This window comes from Camarhynchus parvulus, chromosome 2 (genome assembly GCF_901933205.1).
Source record: "Camarhynchus parvulus chromosome 2, STF_HiC, whole genome shotgun sequence".
Lineage (NCBI taxonomy): Eukaryota > Metazoa > Chordata > Aves > Passeriformes > Thraupidae > Camarhynchus > Camarhynchus parvulus.
The window spans coordinates 151,365,458-151,384,999 of record NC_044572.1 but is presented as its reverse complement, the minus strand read 5'-3'; the positions used below and the strand labels follow the sequence as shown (position 1 = coordinate 151,384,999).

At 67.5% G+C, this 19,542-nt stretch overlaps 1 protein-coding gene across 1 annotated transcript in view; it reads right to left on the bottom strand.

The window, feature by feature from the left end:
• PLEC (plectin) overlaps nt 1-18,036 on the bottom strand; it is a 78,630-nt gene extending 60,594 nt beyond the window's left edge. Inside the window, 27 exon segments of the mRNA XM_030964884.1 lie at nt 1,044-1,201; nt 1,568-1,751; nt 1,830-1,956; nt 2,029-2,183; nt 2,727-2,879; nt 3,510-3,635; nt 3,715-3,810; nt 4,454-4,558; nt 5,744-5,905; nt 6,438-6,515; nt 7,133-7,448; nt 8,037-8,182; nt 8,184-8,192; nt 8,274-8,367; nt 8,961-9,088; nt 9,402-9,497; nt 10,505-10,603; nt 10,605-10,625; nt 10,709-10,815; nt 11,147-11,262; nt 12,395-12,561; nt 12,732-12,824; nt 12,917-12,994; nt 14,543-14,633; nt 15,026-15,040; nt 15,520-15,581; nt 17,863-18,036. Of these exon segments, the coding sequence (XP_030820744.1) occupies nt 1,044-1,201; nt 1,568-1,751; nt 1,830-1,956; nt 2,029-2,183; nt 2,727-2,879; nt 3,510-3,635; nt 3,715-3,810; nt 4,454-4,558; nt 5,744-5,905; nt 6,438-6,515; nt 7,133-7,448; nt 8,037-8,182; nt 8,184-8,192; nt 8,274-8,367; nt 8,961-9,088; nt 9,402-9,497; nt 10,505-10,603; nt 10,605-10,625; nt 10,709-10,815; nt 11,147-11,262; nt 12,395-12,561; nt 12,732-12,824; nt 12,917-12,994; nt 14,543-14,633; nt 15,026-15,040; nt 15,520-15,581 (2,982 nt within the window). The 5' untranslated portion in view covers nt 17,863-18,036.
• Nucleotides 18,037-19,542: the final 1,506 nt, after the last annotated feature.

Here is a 19,542-nt window from a genome sequence, read left to right as displayed (position 1 = left end):
GGGACGGAGTGCCACCCCTGGGGAGACCTTACAGCCGTGTGGATCACTTGGGGACAAGCTCAGGGGTGGCCTCAGGTGGGCTCAGTGGGCTCTGAGGGCTTTTCCAACCCAAACCCTTCCCCCAGGCCCATCTGTGTGCACTACATGTGTCACACGTGTGTCACAGGGCTGGAGTCACCCTGGGGTCACCCTGGAGGTGTCACCCTGAGGATCCTGGGGGGATGCACTGGGGCAGTTCCCTGGTCCCCACATGTGGGGGATGCACTGGGGCAGTTCCCTGGGCTCCCACATGTCAGGGATGCACTGGGGCAGTTCCCTGGGCTCTCACACATCGGGGATGCACTGGGGCAGTTCTCTGGGCTATCACATGTGGGGGATGCACTGGGGCAGTTCCCTGGTGCCCCACACGTGGGGGATGCACTGGGGCAGTTCCCTGGTCCCCCACACGTGGGGGATGCACTGGGGCAGTTCCCTGGGCTCCCACACGTGGGGGATGCACTGGGGCAGTTCCCTGGTCCCCCACACGTGGGGGATGCACTGGGGCAGTTCCCTGGGCTCCCACACGTGGGGGATGCACTGGGGCAGTTCCCTGGGCTCCCACATGTGGGGGATGCACTGGGGCAGTTCCCTGGGCTATCACATGTGGGGGATGCACTGGGGCAGTTCCCTGGGCTCCCACATGTCGGGGATGCACTGGGGCAGTTCCCTGGGCTCCCACACGTGGGGGATGCACTGGGGCAGTTCCCTAAACTCCCACACATCGGGGATGCACTGGGGCAGTTCCCTGGGCTCCCACATGTGGGGGATGCACTGGGGCAGTTCCCCTAAACTCCCACACATCGGGGATGCACTGGGGCAGTTCCCTGGGCTCCCACATGTGGGGGATGCACTGGGGCAGTTCCCCGGGCTCCCACATGTGGGGGATGCACTGGGGCAGTTCCCGGGCTCCCACATGTCGGGGATGTACTGGGGCAGTTCCCCGGGCTCCCACATGTCGGGGAACCCCTGAGGCAGTTCCCCGGGCTCCCACACGAGTCCCACACCTGCTGCTCGGCCTGGCGCTGGGCGCACTCGCGCAGGGGGTCGGCCTTGAGGGGCAGGCGCAGGCGGTGCACGGTGCGGCTCTCGCAGCTCTCCAGCTGCAGCCGGATGTCCTTCAGCTGTGAGATGTAGCTCTTGCACAGAGACTCGTCCTGCTCTCCTGCGGGGACAGCGGGGATGGCTCAGTGCCCTGGGACACCACGGGGACACCACAGGGACCCGCAGTGACACCGGGATGGCTCAGTGCCATGGGGACACCCTGGGGACCCACAGCATGGAGAGGGGACATGGGGATGGCTCAGACTGTGCGGACAACACGGGGACCCATGGTGGGAAAGGGGGATGCAGGGATGGCTCAGCACCCTGGGGACACCCCAGGAGCCAACATGAGGAGAGGGGAGACTGGAGCAGCTCAGCACCATGGCGATACCCCAGGGACACCACAAGGACCTGCAGGTCACCCCAAGGACCTGGGGAAACCCTGGGCACCCCCACCTTTCAGAGGGGGCAGAGAGGGCGCACCCACCTTTCTCCTGGCTCCGCAGCAGCAGCTCGTACTTGTGCGTGCAGGCGTTGTAGTCGCGCTCCACCTGCAGCCGGTCGTCGGGCTGGAAGCTCTGCGAGTCCTGGCTGTCCCGCAGGAACTCCTGGTAGTGCCTCTCCAGGCTGGACAGCACCTGGCGCACCTCCTCGGCCGGCAGCGTGCGGAACTGGGGGGGCACGGCTGCGTCAGCCCCCGCTGGGACCCCCGGGACCCCCGTGTGGCTCCGGGACCCCCGGGAACTCACCGTGATGTGGGTCCAGGAGTGGATCTGCTGGATGTCCCGGGTCAGGTACTGCCAGGCGCGGAGGCTGCGCAGGTCCTGGTGCAGCTGCTGCCACAGCCCCAGCAGCTGCTGGTGGGCGGCCTCCAGCCTGTGGGGACGCGGAGTTAGAGGGGGGCACACAGGGGGGACACCCGGGGGGGTGCAGGGTCACTGTCCCCACCTGTGCACAGAGTCCAGAGCCTCCTTGTTGGGGGGTGGCAGGAGGAAGCAGACCGAGGGCACGACGGCCTCGCTGCCGGCGGCACTCAGCACCCGCCACTGCTGCGGCTGCGCGTGGTTCACCAGGGCACACGTGTCGTTCTTGTGCACGGTCACCTGTGGGGCAGGGGGTCAGGGTGGGGTGCGGCCCTTGTGTCCATCTCTGCCTCTCCCATGTTCCTTAGTGTCCCCCCTTATTCCCCAGTGTCCCCCCTGATATTCCCCAGTGTGCTCCAATATTCCCCAGTGCACCCCCATATTCCCCACTGTCCTCCCACATTCCCCAGTGTCCCCCCAATATTCCCTAGTGTGTTCCCCCATATTCCCCACTGTCCCCCCTGATATTCCCCACTGTCCCCCCTGATATTCCCCAGTGCATCCCCATATTTCCCTACGGGCCTGGTGTGGTCTCAGTCTGGGTGGGGGGTCCCTTGTGTCCCCCCCATGGGGCTGGGGCAGTGTGAGAGAAGGGTGGGAGGTCCCCCATGTGTCCCCTTGTCCCCCAGGGTGGTGTCAGACCAGAGTGGAGGTTCTCCTGTGTCCCCCCCATGGGGCTGGGGCAGCATCAGAGCGGGGCGCTGGACCCCCCACATTGCCCCACATCCCCTCACGGCCTCCCCAGGGGGACCAACCCCAATCCCAGCCTCGTGTCCCCCTCACCTCCATTTGCTTGTAGTCGCAGACGGCCTGGATGGGGGGCCGGCCCTGCAGGGGCGTCGAGGGGCTGCGCGGCTTCAGCTGCACGATGGTCCTGGCACGGCGGGACAGAGCCCCCAGCTGCGCCCCCAGCTCCGCCAGCTGCTCCTTCTGCTCCTGTGGGGGCACGTTTGGGACACCTGAGGATTTGGGGTGCCCCACGGTGTTGAGGGGGCATCAGAATTTTAGGGAGGTACCAGCTTTTTTGAGAGAGCTCAGAAATGTCAGGAGATCCCAAAGGTTTTGGGAGCTCTTGGGATTTTGGGGGGGTCCTGGGAGGTTGGGGAGGGGTCAGGAATACGAGGCAGGGGGGTCACCCGGTCTGTTGCAGCAATGGACGTGTTGGGGTCACCCCAGGGGCTGCAGTGGGGTGGGCACCCCAGCACTCTGCAGCTGACACTGCAGGGGCTGCTGTGGGATGCTGATTTTGGGGGCCATCCTAGGGGGGCTGCCACCACAGAGTCACCAGAGGCTGGGGTCACCCTGCCCGTGGGGTCAGCCTGGGGCTGCCATGGGGCTGGGGTCACCCTGCCCATGGGGTGAGACTGGGGCTGCCATGGGGCTGGGGTCACCCTGCAGGTGTCCCCCTGAGGATCTTGGGGGGCTCCACTCGGGCAGTCCCCTGGGCTGCCACCTGTCCTCAATACAAGGTCATGCAGCAGGGTGACCCTGCAGATCTGGGAGGGTCACCCTGGGGGTCTCCCCGGGGTCCGGGGGTCCCCCTGGGGGCCTCAGGGGTGCCCTCACCGCCAGGTCCTGCAGCAGGTCCTCGAGGCGCGTGGCCGTGGTGCCGCGGTCGCAGCTGAACTTGCGCCGCATCGTCTCCTCCGTCTTGCGCAGCAGCTCCTCGGCCTCCCGCACCTCGGCGAAGAACTGGGGGGGCCAGGGGTCAGAATTGGGGGTCACGCCCTCCCTCCCACTCCCAGCCCCGCCCTGGCACCTGCCCCCGTACCTGGAAGTAGTTGGTGTTCTCCTTCAGGTGGGTCTCGATGCAGCAGCAGAGCTGCAGCATCCAGCTCCACTGGGTCTGCAGCGCCGCCAGGAACGCCTGGGGGGAGCGGGGGGGACACCGGGGGGGCACCTGGCACGCTGAGGCCAGCCACACACCTGTACCCTCACCTGCACCGCTGCAGGGGCCTGCAGCCACACCTGTACCCTCACCTGACCTGCAGCCACACCTGTACCCTCACCTGTGCCGCTGCAGGGGCCTGCAGCCACACCTGACCTGCAGCCTCACCTGTACCCTCACCTGCACCACTGCAGGGGCCTGCAGCCACACCTGTACCCTCACCTGACCTGCAGCCTCGCCTGTGGCCTCACCTGCACCCACACCCACATCTGCACCGCTACAGGGGCCTGCAGCTACACCTGACCTGCAGCCTCACCTGACCTGCACCCACACCTGTACCCCACATTGCTACAGGCAGCCACACCAGTGACCCCCAGTGACCACTTCAGCCCACACTGCTGACCCCAGTGCCCACCGCACCCCACACCAGTGACCCCCAATGCCAAGACCCTCCTGAACCCCCTCCCCAACCCCCCAAGGCCCCAAGGTGCCCCTCAGATTCTCCCAACCCCTCCAGTTCCCCCAAGGTCACTGAGACCCCCCGGCCCCCTCCAGATCCCCCAGCCCCTGAAGCCCCCCAGCCCCTCTCATGCCCACCATTTGCCCCCAGCCCCACGCCCACCTCCAGGGTCTGCGCCCCGGGGTGCTCCTCCCGCAGCAGCCGCTCCCCCGAGGTCCGCAGCTCCTGGATCCGCCGCTCCCGCAGCTCCAGCTCCCGCATCAGCGCCTGCGGCGGGGGCACGGGCAGGACTCACACTCGTGTGCACGGACAGGGGGGTTCAATCAGGGCTCACACTCGTGTGCACGGCCCGGGGGATAGGGGGAGGTTTGGGGCTCACACTCGTGTGCAGGGCCAGGGGGATGGGGGGATTCAGGGCTCACACTCGTGTGTAAGGCCAGGGGGTTTGGTCAGGGCTCACACTCGTGTGTAGCACCAGGAGGGGTCAGGGCTCACACATGTGTATAAGGCTGGTGGGTTTGGTCAGGGCTCACACTCGTGTGCAGGGCAGGGGGGGTTCAGTCAGGGCTCACACTCGTGTGCAGGGCAGGGGGGTTCAGTCAGAGCTCACACTCATGTGCAGGGCAGGGGGGTTCAGTCAGAGCTCACACTCGTGTGCAGGGCAGAGGGGTTCAGTCAGGGCTCACACTCGTGTGCAGGGCAGAGGGGTTCAGTCAGAGCTCACACTCGTGTGCAGGGCAGGGGGGTTCAGTCAGGGCTCACACTCGTGTGTAAGGCTGGGGTGGATGGCGGGATTCAGGGCTCACACTCGTGTGCACAGCCAGGGGTTGGTTCAGGGCTCACACACGTGTGTAAGGCTGGGGTGGATTCAGGGCTCACACACGTGTGCACAGCTCTGTGTGATGGTTACAGCCGGGGCTGTGTGTGCAAGGGGGCTCTGGGGGTGCTCAGAGGGTTATGGGGGCTCTGGCTGTGGGGGGTACATGGGGCTCAGTGCTGCAGAGCAGGGAGGGCACCACAGGACACAGCCGTCATGTCTCTGTGTGTGGGGATGGCACGAGTGTGTGTGTGTGTGTGTGTGTGTGTGTGTGTGTGTGTGTGTCCATGGATGTGTCCACATGGAGCAGCTGTGCCCTCCATGCATGTCTGCTCACATGCACGTCCATGTCCAGCTATGCTCATCTCTGTGTCCACATCCACATCCATCCCTGCATCCGTGTCTGTGTCCATCCTTGTGCCTATGCCTGTGTCCATGCCCATTTCTGTACCCATGTTGTGTCTGTGTCCATCCCCGTGCCCATGTTGTGTCCACCCCCATGTCCACGTCCATGCCCATCCCTGTGCCTGTGTTCATTCCACGCCCATCCCTATGTTGTGTCTGTGCCCATCCCCATGTCCGTGTCCGTGCCCACCCCCGTGCCTGTGCCCAGGCATCACCCGCCGTGCCCGTACCGAGTAACTCTCCTTCTTGGCCGCCATGGCGGGGTTGTTGTGGCTCCAGTCGAAGGCCACCTCCTCCTCCTCACGCTCGCTCAGCCACAGCAGCTCCTTGGTGGCGGCGCTGACGAAGCCGTGGAGGCTCTCCAGGTGCCACAGCCGTGACTTGGAGGAGTTCTGGGGGGGCACAGGGGGTGGTTTGCAGCTGTGTCCCTGCCCTGCACAGCCTCACCCCACAGGGCTGCCCCCTGCACACCCTGTCCCCCCTCATTCTCCTCCCCACTTCCCCCCATGTCCTGCATCTTTCTCCTGCCCCCCATCTCCCCATGTCCTACATCTTCCTCCCCACATCTCCCCATGTCCTACATCTTCCTCCCCACATCTCCCCATGTCCTGCGTCCTTCTCCTGCCCCCCATCTCCCATGTCCTACATCTTCCTCCCCACTTCTCCCCATGTCCTGCGTCTTTCTCCTGCCCCCCATCTCCCCATCCTCCTCCCCACAACCTCCCCAGACTCATCCCCAGTACAACCCCCCACCATTGTCCCCCCTCCTGTCACACCTTCCTCCATCAGGTCACACACCCCTACCAGGTCCCCCCATCTCACACCCCACCAGCATTGCCCCCTCATGTCACACACCCCCCTGTCCCCCCAGGCCCCACAGGCCCCCCACGCCTGCCCCATCCCTGCGCACCCCTCGGGGCTCACCAGCAGCTTGGCGTACTGCAGCTCCAGCTTGCCCAGGCACTCCCGGTAGGCGCCGCTGGGGCCGGGGGACAGCTGGCTCTGCAGGGGACACCATCAGCTCAGGACCCCCACCCCAGGTACCCCCCGCACCCCACAAAGGGAGCGGCAGGGCACTCATGGGGAGGGCAGGGCACCAGCGGTGCAGGGGCTGCGGGGACGCCCTTGGGGCACAGTGCCCCCCACCCTCCGGGGGTACCCCAGGACCTTGGGGGCTCCAGAGTTCAGGGACCCCGAGGCACAGAACAAAGGCAGCCCCAGGAAATGCTCATGAGTAGGGGAGGGGACAACAGCACGGGGGGGACGCCTTGAAGCAGAGCGGGGACAGCCCCAGAGGACGCCCAGGACCTGGGGATCCCCAGCACCCTGCAGGACCTCACCCTGTCACCCCCAAAACCAGGAGGTCCCCAGCATGCAGGGGTCTCACCCTGTCACCCCCAGGACCTGGGGATCCCCAGCACCCAGGGTCTCACCCTGTCACCCCCAGCACCCTGCAGGACCTCACCCTGTCACCCCCAAAACCAGGAGGTCCCCAGCACCCAGGGTCTCACCCTGTCACCCCCAGCACCCTGCAGGGTCTCACCCTGTCACCCCCAGCACCCAGGGGTCTCACCCTGTCACCCCCAGGCCCAGGCACTCCCCAGCACCCAGGGTCTCACCTCATCAGCCCGCGCCCGCTCCACCTTGGCCCGGAACTCCTCGATGGCGCGGTGCAGCCCGCGGTGGGCGCCCAGGTGTGTCTCCACGGTGGGCAGGTCAGCGCCCCACTCGGCCGTGGCCACTCGCCGCTGGTTCTCCTCCACCCAGGCCAGCAGCTCCTGCAGGTAGCGCAGGGGAGCCTCGTCGGGCTCCGGGCGCCGCTGCTGCGCCGATGTCACCGCCACAGACGTCACCGCTGTCACCGGCGCCCCCGACTTGAGGCGCAGGTTGTACTCGGTGCGGATGGACACCAGGCGCTCGTGCAGGCGGTACACGCTGCGGGGAGGGACGTGTTGGTGGGGCACAGGGGCCGTGGGGGGCTCTGGGGGCAGGGGAAGATCGGGGGTGCACGGGGGTGTCAAAGGGGTACAGGGAACATGGGGAGTTTGGGGGCATGAGGAAATTTGGGGTGCACAGGGGTTGCAGGGGGGTACAGGGAACACAGGGAGTTTGGGGATATGAGAGAGTTTGGGGGCATGAGGAGCTTTGGGGTGCACAGGGGTTGCAGGGGGGTACAGGGAACATGGGGAGTTTGGGGATATGAGAGGGTTTGGGGGCATGAGGAGCTTTGGGGAGCACAGGGGTCACAGGGGGCTCTTGGGGAGAGTATGGGGGCCTTTGAGGGGTACAGGGGACATAGGGGACATGGGGGTCACAGGAGGCTTTGCAGGGTTTTGGGGGTCACGGGGATGGCTGGGGGTGCAGGAGCATGGGGCACATGGCAGGCATGGGCAGCATGGAGGACATGGGGGACACGGGGGACACAGGGGACACAAAGGGCTTTGGGGGGCAGGAAGGACAAGGAGGGCTCTGGGGGCACAGGGCCATGGGGACGAGCTGTGGGGACCCCCACAGCGCCCGTACCGACGGTACATCTGCTCGCCCTGCGGGTGCCGCCCGTCCTTGAGGGTCTGCACGTCGTTGAAGAGCAGCCGGATCATGGCATCCGCCTTGTCCAGGTCCCTCTCCACCTCTGCCGCCTTCTGCGGTGCCTTCCCGGCCGCCAGCAGCGCGCACGTCCTGCGGGGCAGGGACGGTGAGGCCACCACGGCGAGGGCACGGCCGGGGCTGTCCCCCCGGCCCGGGGCCACCGGCACTCACTGCCTGCAGCAGAGCATCCGCCTGGTTCAGCTGCTCCTCGCAGAGCCCGGACTCCATCTGCAGCTTGGTGACCACGCGCTGCAGCCGCTCCAGCCTGCGGGGACACACAGAGGGTCACACAGAGGGACACGGTCAGCACAGACCAGGTCCTGCTCAAGGGCAGCTGTCCTGGTCATGCATGGCATGGGTCCTGTCCCGTGCTGCATCCTGTTGTCCTGCTCCCCATCCTGCTCCCAATCCCCCTCATCCCCATCTTCCCATCCCCATCCCACTTCCAACCTCAACCGCAATCCCCCCCAGTCCCCATCTTCCTTTTCCCATCCCACTTCCAACCTCAACCCCAATGCCCCTGCCACCCCCATCTTCCTTTTCCCATCCCTATTCCCACTTCCAACCTCAACCCCAATCCCCCACTTCCCATCTCATTTCAATCCCCATCCTGCCCCCATCCCATTCCCAATCCCAGCCCCATCCCCGCTGTCCCCGCTGCTGCCGAGCCGAGCCGAGCCGAGCCGAGCCGTGCCGCGCTCCAGGCCGGCCGCAGAGGTTTCCCAGCAGGAGCGGTGACTCACAGCCCTGCGGTTCCCCTCGGGGGCCGGGACACCCCGCCCGGGCCCAACCCCGCGGTTTGGCAGCGGCACGGGGGCGTGGATGCCAGCGCGGCCCTGCCGGCCCCCCCGAACTCGCCTCTCGAACTCAGCCCGCAGCAGCTTCTCCCGCTCCAGCACGGCGACGTGCAGCCGCCCCCACTCCTTCTCCACGTCCAGGGGGTGGTACCCGGGGGGCACCTTCAGCTGGCCCGACTGCACCGCGCCCTGCACAGCCCGAGTGTCACACACGGCCCGAAGGGGCGCGCCGGGCACTGCCGCGGGACCCCCGGGACCCTGGGACCATCATCCCCTCGGGACCCACCCCCCCAACCCTGCAGGACCACCATCCCCTTGGGACCCACCCCACACCCCCAAGACCCCTCACACCCCGGGACCCCTGGCACCCTGGGACCCCCACCCCTCAGGACCCGAGATCCCCAGGGTCTCCCCCTCAGGCCCCCCACCCCTCGGGACCCCGAGCACCCAGGACCGCCGCCCCAGAGCCCCTCCCAGCCCCGCCGCAGCCCTCGGCCGGTACCTCCAGCGCCTGGAAGATGGCTTTGGAGCGGTTCTTGTCGGCCTCCCGAGCCGGCAGCTCCGTCTCCTTGAACTTGAGGAACTGGCGCCAGAGGATCTGCCGGGGGGGGCACGGCTGAGCGGGGACCCCCAGCCCGAGCTGCTGCCCCCTCCCCAAGTACCCGCCCTGCCCAGCCTGCAATTTTCCATGCGTGCAGAGCCGGCGGGAAGGAAGCGGCCGTGCTGGGCTTTGCCAGCGGTGACTCACGGCACAGCCAGGCGGGGTGAGTCACAGGGCCCCCCCTTCATGGGGCACCCGGCTCTGTCGGGGCTCTGATCCCCGAACCCTGCAGACCCCCAGGCTGGCACCGGAGGGGCTCAGCGCCACAGCCATACCCAGGTCTCGTGGTGACTCATGGCATGGCACAGCTGGCCCTGTGCTGCCACGGGAGCTGCCACACTGGGCATGAGCCTCCCTCGGTGGGGCTGTGGTCAGCTGGCACCCCTCACTGGGCATGAGCCACCCATGGTGGGGCCACAGTAGGATTCTGCCACACACTGCCCCTGCTACCAGTGGCTCCCCGGATAGCAACCCCTGTTTCCCGCTCCAGAACCCCCTCCCACCCCATCCACCAGCAGCCACCCTTCCTGTCTGCCCAGCCAGGCCAGCAGCACCGTCCCTGTCCCTGTGTCTGTGCCCATCCCTGTGCCCATGCCAGGCCAGCAGCACCATCCCTGTCCCTGTGTCTGTGCCCATGCCAGGCCAGCAGCACTGTCCCTGTCCCTGTGTCTGTGCCCATCCCTGTGCCCATGCCAGGCCAGCAGCACCATCCCTGTCCCTGTGTCTGTGCCCATCCCTGTGCCCATGCCAGGCCAGCAGCACCGTCCCTGTCCCTGTGTCTGTGCCCATCCCCGTGCCCATGCCAGGCCAGCAGCACCGTCCCTGTCCCTGTGTCTGTGCCCATCCCCGTGCCCATGCCAGGCCAGCAGCCGCCCCTGTCCCTGTGTCTGTGCCCATCCCCGTGCCCATGCCAGGCCAGCAGCACCGTCCCTGTCCCTGTCTCTGTGCCCATCCCCGTGCCCATGCCAGGCCAGCAGTGCTGCTCCTGTCCCCGCCGGCCTCACCTCGATCTCCTCGTAGCTGGCAGGGAGGCGCCGCTCCTCGAAGAGCGCCGAGTGCTGCCGGCTCCACTGCAGCAGCCCCGTCACCACCTCGTAGTACTCCTTGCCAGCGCAGCTGCAGCTCCTGCCCAAGGGGACACGTGTGGGGCCGGGTGTGACATGCCAGGGGGTGGCAGCAGAGGGTGACCCCCGGCACCCCAAACTCACGTTGGCCTTGACGCCGTCCTGCACCTCGGGCACACGTGGCATGGCGTCATACAGCGAGGACACGTAGGTGATGATGGACTTCTCATCGGGCTGCGCCACGTCCACGTCTGCGGGAGGGAGGGGGTCAGGTGGGGGGGAAGGGGCTCTGACACCCCAGGACCCACAGCCCTGGGACCATCATCCTCTCAGGACCCACCCAGAGCCCCCCAGCCCTGCAGGATCATCATCCCCTTGGGACCCACCCAGAGCCCCCAAACCCTGCAGGATCATCCCCTTGGGACACACCCCCTGTCCCCCAAGACCCCTGACATCCCAGGACTCACAGCCCCTAGGACCGTCATCTCCTTGGGACCCACCCAGAGCCCCCCAACCCTCCAGGATCATCATCCCCTTGGGACCCACCCCCTGTCCCCCAGGACCCCTGACCCCAGCCCGTACCTTCGGGGTCCAGCAGCCGCGTCACGCCCAGGTCCCGCTCGGCCACGGTGAAGGCCTGGTCCAGGTTCTCCAGGTTGCTCTGGCGGTACACCCGGCTCATGTCGATCAGCATTGGCCTGTGGGTGGGGGGCAGCACGGGTCACTGGGGCTCTGGGGACCCCAAAACCCCGAGAAGGGCAGGTCCCCCCCTTTCTGGGGCTGCCAGGGTCGCCTCCTCTGCCTGAACTCCTGCCCGACCATCCTACACCCCACACCCCACACCAGGGGCACGGGCGGCAGGGGAGACCCCCAGAGCCAGCACAGGGACAGGAGGGGCTGGGGAAACACACAGGCACCAATGGGAACCCTGGCACAGTCAGAGCCCCCAGGTCCTGTGAACTGGGCACCCCAACCCTGCATGGGGCTGGCACCCCAATCCCATGTGGGGCTGACACCCCAATACCCTGTGGTGCTGGCACCCCAGTTCCCTGTGGGGCTGGCACCCCAGTCCCCTGTCGGGCTGACCAGTTCCCTGTGGGGCTGACACCCCAGTCCCATGTCGGGTTGACACCTTGGGTCCTCCTTGAGGCTCCATGGTGGGGCCAAGCTCAGGGTGGCAGTGCCATGGCGCAGAGCACGGCACAGCTGGCACATGGCACAGCTGGCACATGGCACAGCTGGCACATGGCACAGTGCAGGTGCCTCCCCCCATCTGGCACAGGCCGGCACATATTTGCTCTCCCCAAAGCACGCAGAGGTCCCAGCAGGACCCGTGGGGACCTGCCTGCCACCGCCCCGGCACGCCAACAGCAGGCACAGCACTGCCGGCACGGTCAATGGGCTGGGACTCGTCAGGAGCACGTGCTCACATGGCCCCAAATAGGATCAGCACAGCTGCCCCATGTGCACGGGATTGGCAGAGCTGCCCCATGAACACAGGATCAGCACGGCTGCCCCATGAACACAGGATCAGCACAGCTGCCCCATGAGCACAGGATCAGCACGGCTGTCCCATAAGCACAGGCATGGGTGCCCCATGAGCACAGGACCAGCACAGGCCATCCTGGTGAGCATGGGGTCAGCACAGCCACCCCATGAGCACAGACACAGCTGCCCCATGAATATAGGATCAGCACAGCTGCCCCACGTGCATGGGATTGGCAGAGCCACCCCATGAGCACAGACACAGCTGCCCCCCGAGCACACGCCTGCCCATGGTGTGGGTCTCAGGGTCTCACACATGGTCACAGGCACCACCACAGCACCCACCTGTGCCGGTGGATGATGGCGTTGAAGAGGCGCCCGTCCCGCCAGCTGGTGGTGAAGTTGTCGCAGCGCAGGCCCTGGTAATCCTCCACCATCCGCTGGGACCACAGCAGCAGCTTCTCCTTGGCTGTCATGTCCTCCGACTGCCCGGTCACCTGGATGTCTGAGATCTGCCAGGACACAGCTGTTACTCTGGAAACTGGCACGGTGACACTCGCTGCATGGCCACAGTGACACCACTGCTGCCCCACGGGGGACCAGACCGGTCCGGGGAGGCCCCCAGCCCCACGAATCCTGGCCCCTCGGTCCCACTGTCCCGTCTCCACCCCGCCGGACTCACCTGGAAGTGGAGGATGATGGTCCAGATGAGCCCCAGCGTCAGTTTGGGGTTGCCGTCGGCGATGTCATCGTTGCGGATGTTCACCAGCTTCACCTGCAGCACGGGACACACGTGGCTCAGGGACGGGGCGGCCCGGCACAGCCCCGGGGGTTGTGGGCATCCCGGGGGTCCCTCCCCATCCTCACCTGCCGGTGCTTCAGGTAGTTGAGGGCAATCTGGACATTCTGCAGCTTGTGGAAGCGCATCCGGCCCTTCTCCCGGGGCTGGGGGAGAGGAGAGGGAGAGGGAGAGGGAGAGGGAGAGGGAGAGGAAAGGAGGAGGAGGGCGGTGAGCGCGGCCACACAGCCCTGCTGTGTCCTGCCATCGCGGCCCCCCCGTGACACCACGACACGACGCCACCAGCCCGTCCTGCCGCCGCGGCCGCCCCCAGCCCGGCGCCAGCCGGCCCCTCCCAGCAGCGCCGCACATGCCGATGGCACCCACCCACGGCACCGCCCTCGCACTTTGCCCCTGCAGGGGCGGGGACGCTCCCCGAGCTCCCCCCGCGGCACCGGCTGTTCCCACGCCCCGCCCGGCAGCACCGGGACCATCGGAGCCGTCCCGGGGGGAGCCGGGGGCCCCATGGCGCGGCTGGGTCCGGGCAGGACTGGCCTCAGCGCCAGCGCAGCACGGCCCTGACAGCGCTGCTGCCCCCACGGCCACCGTGGTGCCTCGCCATGCAGCTCCCCAGCACGCTCCAGTGTCCCCCCAGCAGGACCAGGAACTGCCAAGAGGGGTGAGACCCCAAACTTGGGGGTTCCGAGGTCGCTGGGTGCTGCCCCACACATTCCTGCCCCGCGGCAATGCCAAATTCCACCAGCTGAGCCCAGCTTTGGCTGCCGGGAGAGCTGGGGACTCCATGAACCGCCTGGTGCCACTCAGCCACGGAGCAGGGTCACTCTGGTCCCACAGAAAGGGGCCACCCTGGACCCCACTCAGCCACGGAGCAGGGTCACTCTGGTCCCACAGAAAGGGGCCACCATGGACCCAGAGCCGCTCAGGACAGGGCCAGCCCTAGGGTGAGACCCCAGGAGTTGGTGGCCATGTGCCACCCCTCGCCAGCCACCCCGCAGAGCCAGCAGCACATCCGGCTGCGGTGCCAGGAGCGATTCCAGCTCCATCCTGACACCCAGCAGGCTGGGATCGCTCCCAGGGATGCTGCGGGTGGAAAATGACTTTTCCCTCTTGCTGCCACTGAGCTGTGGCCCAGGGAAACCCACCCCCGGAGCCCTGGGCATCGGGGGGCACCAGCACAGGCAGAGCATGCAGCAGAGCCCTGGCGCGGCACCGGGACAGGCGTGGCACAGGGCACTGGCATGCAGACAGTCCTGGGACATGCTGGGCACCGCTGCCACAGCGCCGGGGCCGTGCGGGGCCGTGCGGGGCCGTGCCGAGAGCCGACTGACGGCTGAACCACTCACCAACCGCAAGGTCCGCAGGACGTCGCGCTCCCGGGGCTGCCCCGGCCGAGCCGAGCCGAGCCGAGCGGAGAGGAGCAGAGAGAGGAAGAAGGAGGAGGAGGAGGCAAAGGCGGCGGTGGGCCGGGGGCCGGCGCCAGGAAGCAGAGAGGGCACCAAAGCAAAGAGAGGTTAGAGGCGGGGGGCGCGGGCACTCCGGGGGCACCGGGACGGACCGACGGCCAAGCGGGAAGAGAGGGAACAGAGGCAGGCAGCGAGGGGGAGGACGAGGATGATGAGGAGGAGGAGGACGGCCGGCGGAGGGGTGCCAGCACGAGGTGGGCACAGCGCGGGGCAGGGCAGAGTGGCACCTACCAGGGTGTCACCCGACAGCACCTCCAGCAGCGAGATGAGGTTGTGCCCGTCCCGCAGGTCCTCGTACAGATCGTTGACATGGCGCTGTCGCCTGTGGGGACAGCCACGGTGTCAGGGGGGCTGGGGGCAGCTGAGCACCCCCCAACCCTGCCAGGGGGGCTGGGGGCAGCTGAGCACCCCTCCCACCCAGCCAACACCCCGGTGGGTGCCCAGTGACCCCCCCAGTGCAGCGGGTGCTCACATACACAGCCCCAAGTGCAGCTGGTGCCCCCAGTGCCACGATCCCCCCAGACACACACAGCAGCTCCCCCTGTGCCAGGCAGGATCTGGCATTGCTCTGGCACCACTCTGGCACCACTCTGGCATGCAGAGACCCACCGGGAAGGGCTCAGACCCACTGCCTACCACAGTGGCAGCCCCAGGGTGTGCAAAGAGGAAGAGCACAGTGGGACAGACAGACAGAAAAAGAGAGGAAGGACCTACCTCTGGTCGCCAGTGCTGCGCAGGGCAGAGAGAAGAGAGCAGTTAGGAGAGAGCTGAGAGGGGACCTGGGATGGGCAGAGCGTGGTGGCACCACGGTGGCACTGCAGGGTCAGGGACACATTGGGGGGCTGGGCCGTGTCCCAGGGCGTGCCAGGTGCCAAGGTGGGACTCTGCCTGGGCCAGGGAATGGGGACTGGAGGGCTGGGACAGGACTGAGGGCATCAGGGCACAGGACACATCCCCAGGTGCCAAGGGCACCGTTCCCTCCTGGCATACGGGGAGGGCAGCAGGAGGGCAGATCCCGCCTGGAGGGCAGATCCCACCTGGAGGGCAGCTGAGAGGCCTTGGCCAGAGGTGTGGCGCAGGAGCACCAGCACCAGGGACCCTCCACGGCCACGTCCTCGGCCATAGCAGCACACGGGGCTGTGGCTGGGGGTGATTTGGGGCAGGGGGCACTGGGGCAGTGGTGCTCGCTGGACTGGCAGTGCCCATACCTTGATAAGGTGCTTGTTGACCCATTTGGTGAAGGTTTTCTTCTGGACACGATCTCGCTCATCTGCAAGAGAGGAGAGGCACGGGTAAGCCAGTGGCAGCGGGGTCTCGGCACAGCCAAAACCAGGCCCCGGCGGCAGCACCGCAGGGCACGGCTGGCGCAGGAAGCGATGAGCCAGCTGCTCTGGGGAAGCACGGTGAGTCACGGGGGTGTGGGGAGAGGAAACAGCTAACGGGGACCAGCCCCGGCGTGCCAGCACCGTGCCAGCAGCAGCCAGCACCCACCAGCGCCTCAGCACCCAGCACTGAGATTAGATCAGTTGGCCAGAGCGCAGTGCTAATAACGCCACGGGTGCAGGTTCAACCCCGGTACGGGCAAATTAACAGTTGGACTTGGTGATCCTCGTGGAGCTCCTTTCAACTCAGGATATTCTGTGCCCCTGTGACTGCAGGGAGCAGGAGGTGCCCACCCAACCCCGAGCCCTCTGCACTGCTGTGAGGAGCCCAGCCCTGCCCTGAGCTCGGTGGGCACTGACTGAGCGGTTTGGGCATGGCACGGACACGAGGCCATGGGTGCTTGTCCTGGCACAGCCCCAGCCCCGTAGGCAGTGCCCTGGTGGGGCATGCATGGGATCCAGATGAGCCCACGCACCATCTGCACTGCCAGAGCCCTGGGACACCCCAGGGCACCCCCACACCCCCAGGACACCCTTCTGTGTGGGCACAGGGCCAGGCAGGGCTGCCGTGAGTCACGGCGCTCCCTGCCCGCTGCCCTGTCTTTAGGGGATGCCATGGGAATGCTGACGCATGGGATGGGAACCCAGGATGGCACAGGACCCACCCCACAGCACCCGCTACCCCCCAGCACCCCGCTAACCCCCCATACCCCATATCCCACTGCCAGCACCCGCTACCCCCCAGCACCCCGCTAACCCCCCATACCCCATATCCCACTGCCAGCACCCGCTACCCCCCAGCACCCCGCTAACCCCCCAGCACCCCATATCCCACTGCCAGCACCCCACTACACCCCAGCACCCCGCTAACCCCCCAGCACCGCATATCCCACTGCCAGCACCCCACTACACCCCAGCACCCCGCTAACCCCCCAGCACCCCATATCCCACTGCCAGCGCCCCACTACACCCCAGCACCCCGCTAACCCCCATACCCTGCTGCCGGCACCCGCTCTCCTGTCCCCTGCATCCCCAGTGTCACCGCCAGTGCCACACCCAGCCCGATGCCCCAGAGGGGTTCGGAGGGCACAAGTGACCCCCCATTCACACGGGGCGATGCCAGCGGTGCCTCGGCAGCCGCGCCGCCCCCCTGCCCTTGCCGTGGCGAGCCGGGCGCTGCGTGCCGGGTCTTGCCCCGCTGCAGCGTGCCGGGATCTGCCCACGCGGCACCCAGCGCCCCACAGGCAGCGCTCCCCGCCGGAGGAGCGCCCCGGGATGCTGCACAGCCCCGACAGCCCCGCGGGCGCCCAGCGGCACGGCCAGGGCGTGCCGGGCCAGGAGCGGCCGCGGTGCGAGGAGGGAGAAAGGAAGGAAGGAAGGAAGGAAGGAAGGAAGGAAGGAAGGAAGGAAGGAAACGTGGGGCGCAGTGTGCGCCGAGCGGGGGGGACACCGACACCATCCCCCGGCACCCGCGCCCACAGCGCTGACACCCAAGGGGTCCCCGGAGCGGCGCCCACCCCCCGGCGGCGGCACAAGGAGAGCCGCGGCCAGGCCGGGACGGCCGGGCAGGGCGTGGCAGGAAGCGAACGGGGCACCGGGGATGGAGCTGGGCGGCGGCGGGGGGTCTGCGGCGCTCTGCCCCACAGCCCGGCCCGCAGACACCGCCCCGGTGCGGGGGTCTGCCCCACAGCCCGGCCGGAGATATCCCCCAGCGTGGGGGCCTGACCCACAGCCCGGCCGGAGATATCCCCCAGCGTGGGGGCCTGACCCACAGCCCGCCCTGGGTACACCAACCTGGGGACACCGCCCCGGCATGGGGGACACCGCTCCGGTGTGGGGCTCTGCCCCAGGAACACCGCTCCGGTGTGGGAATGGTCCCACGGCCCGCCTGGGGACCCACAGCCCCGGGAACAAGGACCCAGCATGGGGGTGTCCCGCGGGACCCCAGCCCGGTGTGGGGGTCTGCCCCAGGGACCCCGGCCCGGTGTGCGGGTCTGCCCCATAGCCCGCCCTGGGTACAGCAACCTGGGGACCCCGGCCCGGTGTGGGGGTGTCCCCCAGGGACCCCGGCCCGGTGCGGGGCTCTGCCCCGCAGGCTGCCCCGGGGGCACCGCCCCGGGTGGGGATGCGATGGCGGGCGGCCCCCCCAGGCCCCCCCAGGCCCGGTACCTTTGCGGCCCTCGGCCGCCCGCAGCACGGCCAGGTACAGGTTGTCCTCGGAGCCCGTTCGGGCCGGAGCCTCGTCCGAGCTGCGGCGCGGCCGGGACATGCTGAGCCCCGACACAGCTGAGCCCCGACACTGCTGCTCTGCCCTCCCGCTCCGCCGCCCGTCCCGCCGCGAGTGGGGCGGCCCGGGGAGGAGACGGGGCTCTCTCCCCACGCCCCACGCCCCGACCCTGCCCACAGGAAACTCCTGAGCTTTAACCCTTCCCTCGCTGCGCCTGCAGGCGGGATTGGACCCACGGAGCAGCCACGGGACGCTCCACGGGGAGCTGGCACCCCCAGCCCCACACACGGGGACCGAGACCCCCGAATCTGCAAGTGTGGGGAGTGGGACCCTCGTTCCTGAAGATCGGGGTGCTCAGGAACCCCTCACCCCTCACCCAGGGTGGCCAGACCCCCTGCCCCGCACCTCGGGGCCTCGGAACCCTCAGGAGCACAAGTCTGTGGGGGTGGGACCCACAGCCTGGGGCTGTTGGAGCCCCGGTCGCCACACCTCAGCACCACCAGGTTTCCAAGCTCTGGAGGCTCAGGTCCCCCAGGTTTCCAGGTCCAGAGACCCTTCTTGCCCCTCACAGAGGGTCCCCAGAACCCCTCTGGCCTCACGGTCAGAAGCTCCCCAACACCCCAGGCTCCAGATGGGACCATCAGTCCCTGCGGGGGTTTTGGCACCACCCGGTCCCACAGCCCAGGGACCACCCCAGAACCCCCAGCACATGTCCTGGTGCTTTCGGACTCCTGCTCCCCCCACCCGGGGCTCAAGGTGGGGCTCCCCAGGTTCAGCAGTCCCAGGTCCCACATTTGAGGGGCTCAAATCCCTGGGGCCCCTCTCGAGGGGTTCAGGGTCACAACCTCCTGGGCTGGAGGATCCCCAGCATGGGGGACTGAGCCCCACAGACTCCCCCGGGTACTCCCAACCACCAGCCCCACCAGCAGCTCCCCTCCCAAAAGCACCCCAGGACAGCACCCCACACCCTGCCCTGTGCCCCACAGCACCCACGGGCTCTCACATGGGGTGGGGGCATTGCCAGGAGTGTAGGAACCCCCTTCCCCAAGGATTCATCGCCCACCACCCTCCCCCAGTAGGTGACAACGTCAGCTGAGGGGACACGGGGTAAATTCAGGGCTTGTGCCCCTCTGGGTGCTGCATCCCCCCGGGATGTCCCTCCCTGGGGACCCCCAGGGTGGCTGAGAATCCCCAGCCCTTGGGGTGACACCGAGCTGCCAGTCCTGCCCAGGGCAGCACCCGTGTCACCAACGTCACCAACGTCACCCACGTCACGCACGGCAGGGGTGGTGGCAGCTGCTGGGGAAAGTGCAGCTGTGGGTGCCCTGGGCGCTGCCAGCCTGGCATAGCCAACACCCCAACAGCCATGTCTGCACCCCAACACACACGTCAGGGCCCTAAGGCACACATCCTGTGCCCCAACATCAATGTCTGCACCCCAATACCCGTGTCTGCACCCCAATATCCATGTCTGCACCCCAATATCCGTGTCTGCACCCCAACAGCCATATCTGTGCCACAACATCAATGTCTGCACCCCAACAGCCATGTCTGCACCCCAACACACACATCAGGGCCCTAAGGCACACATCCTCTGCCCCAACATCAATGTCTGCACCCCA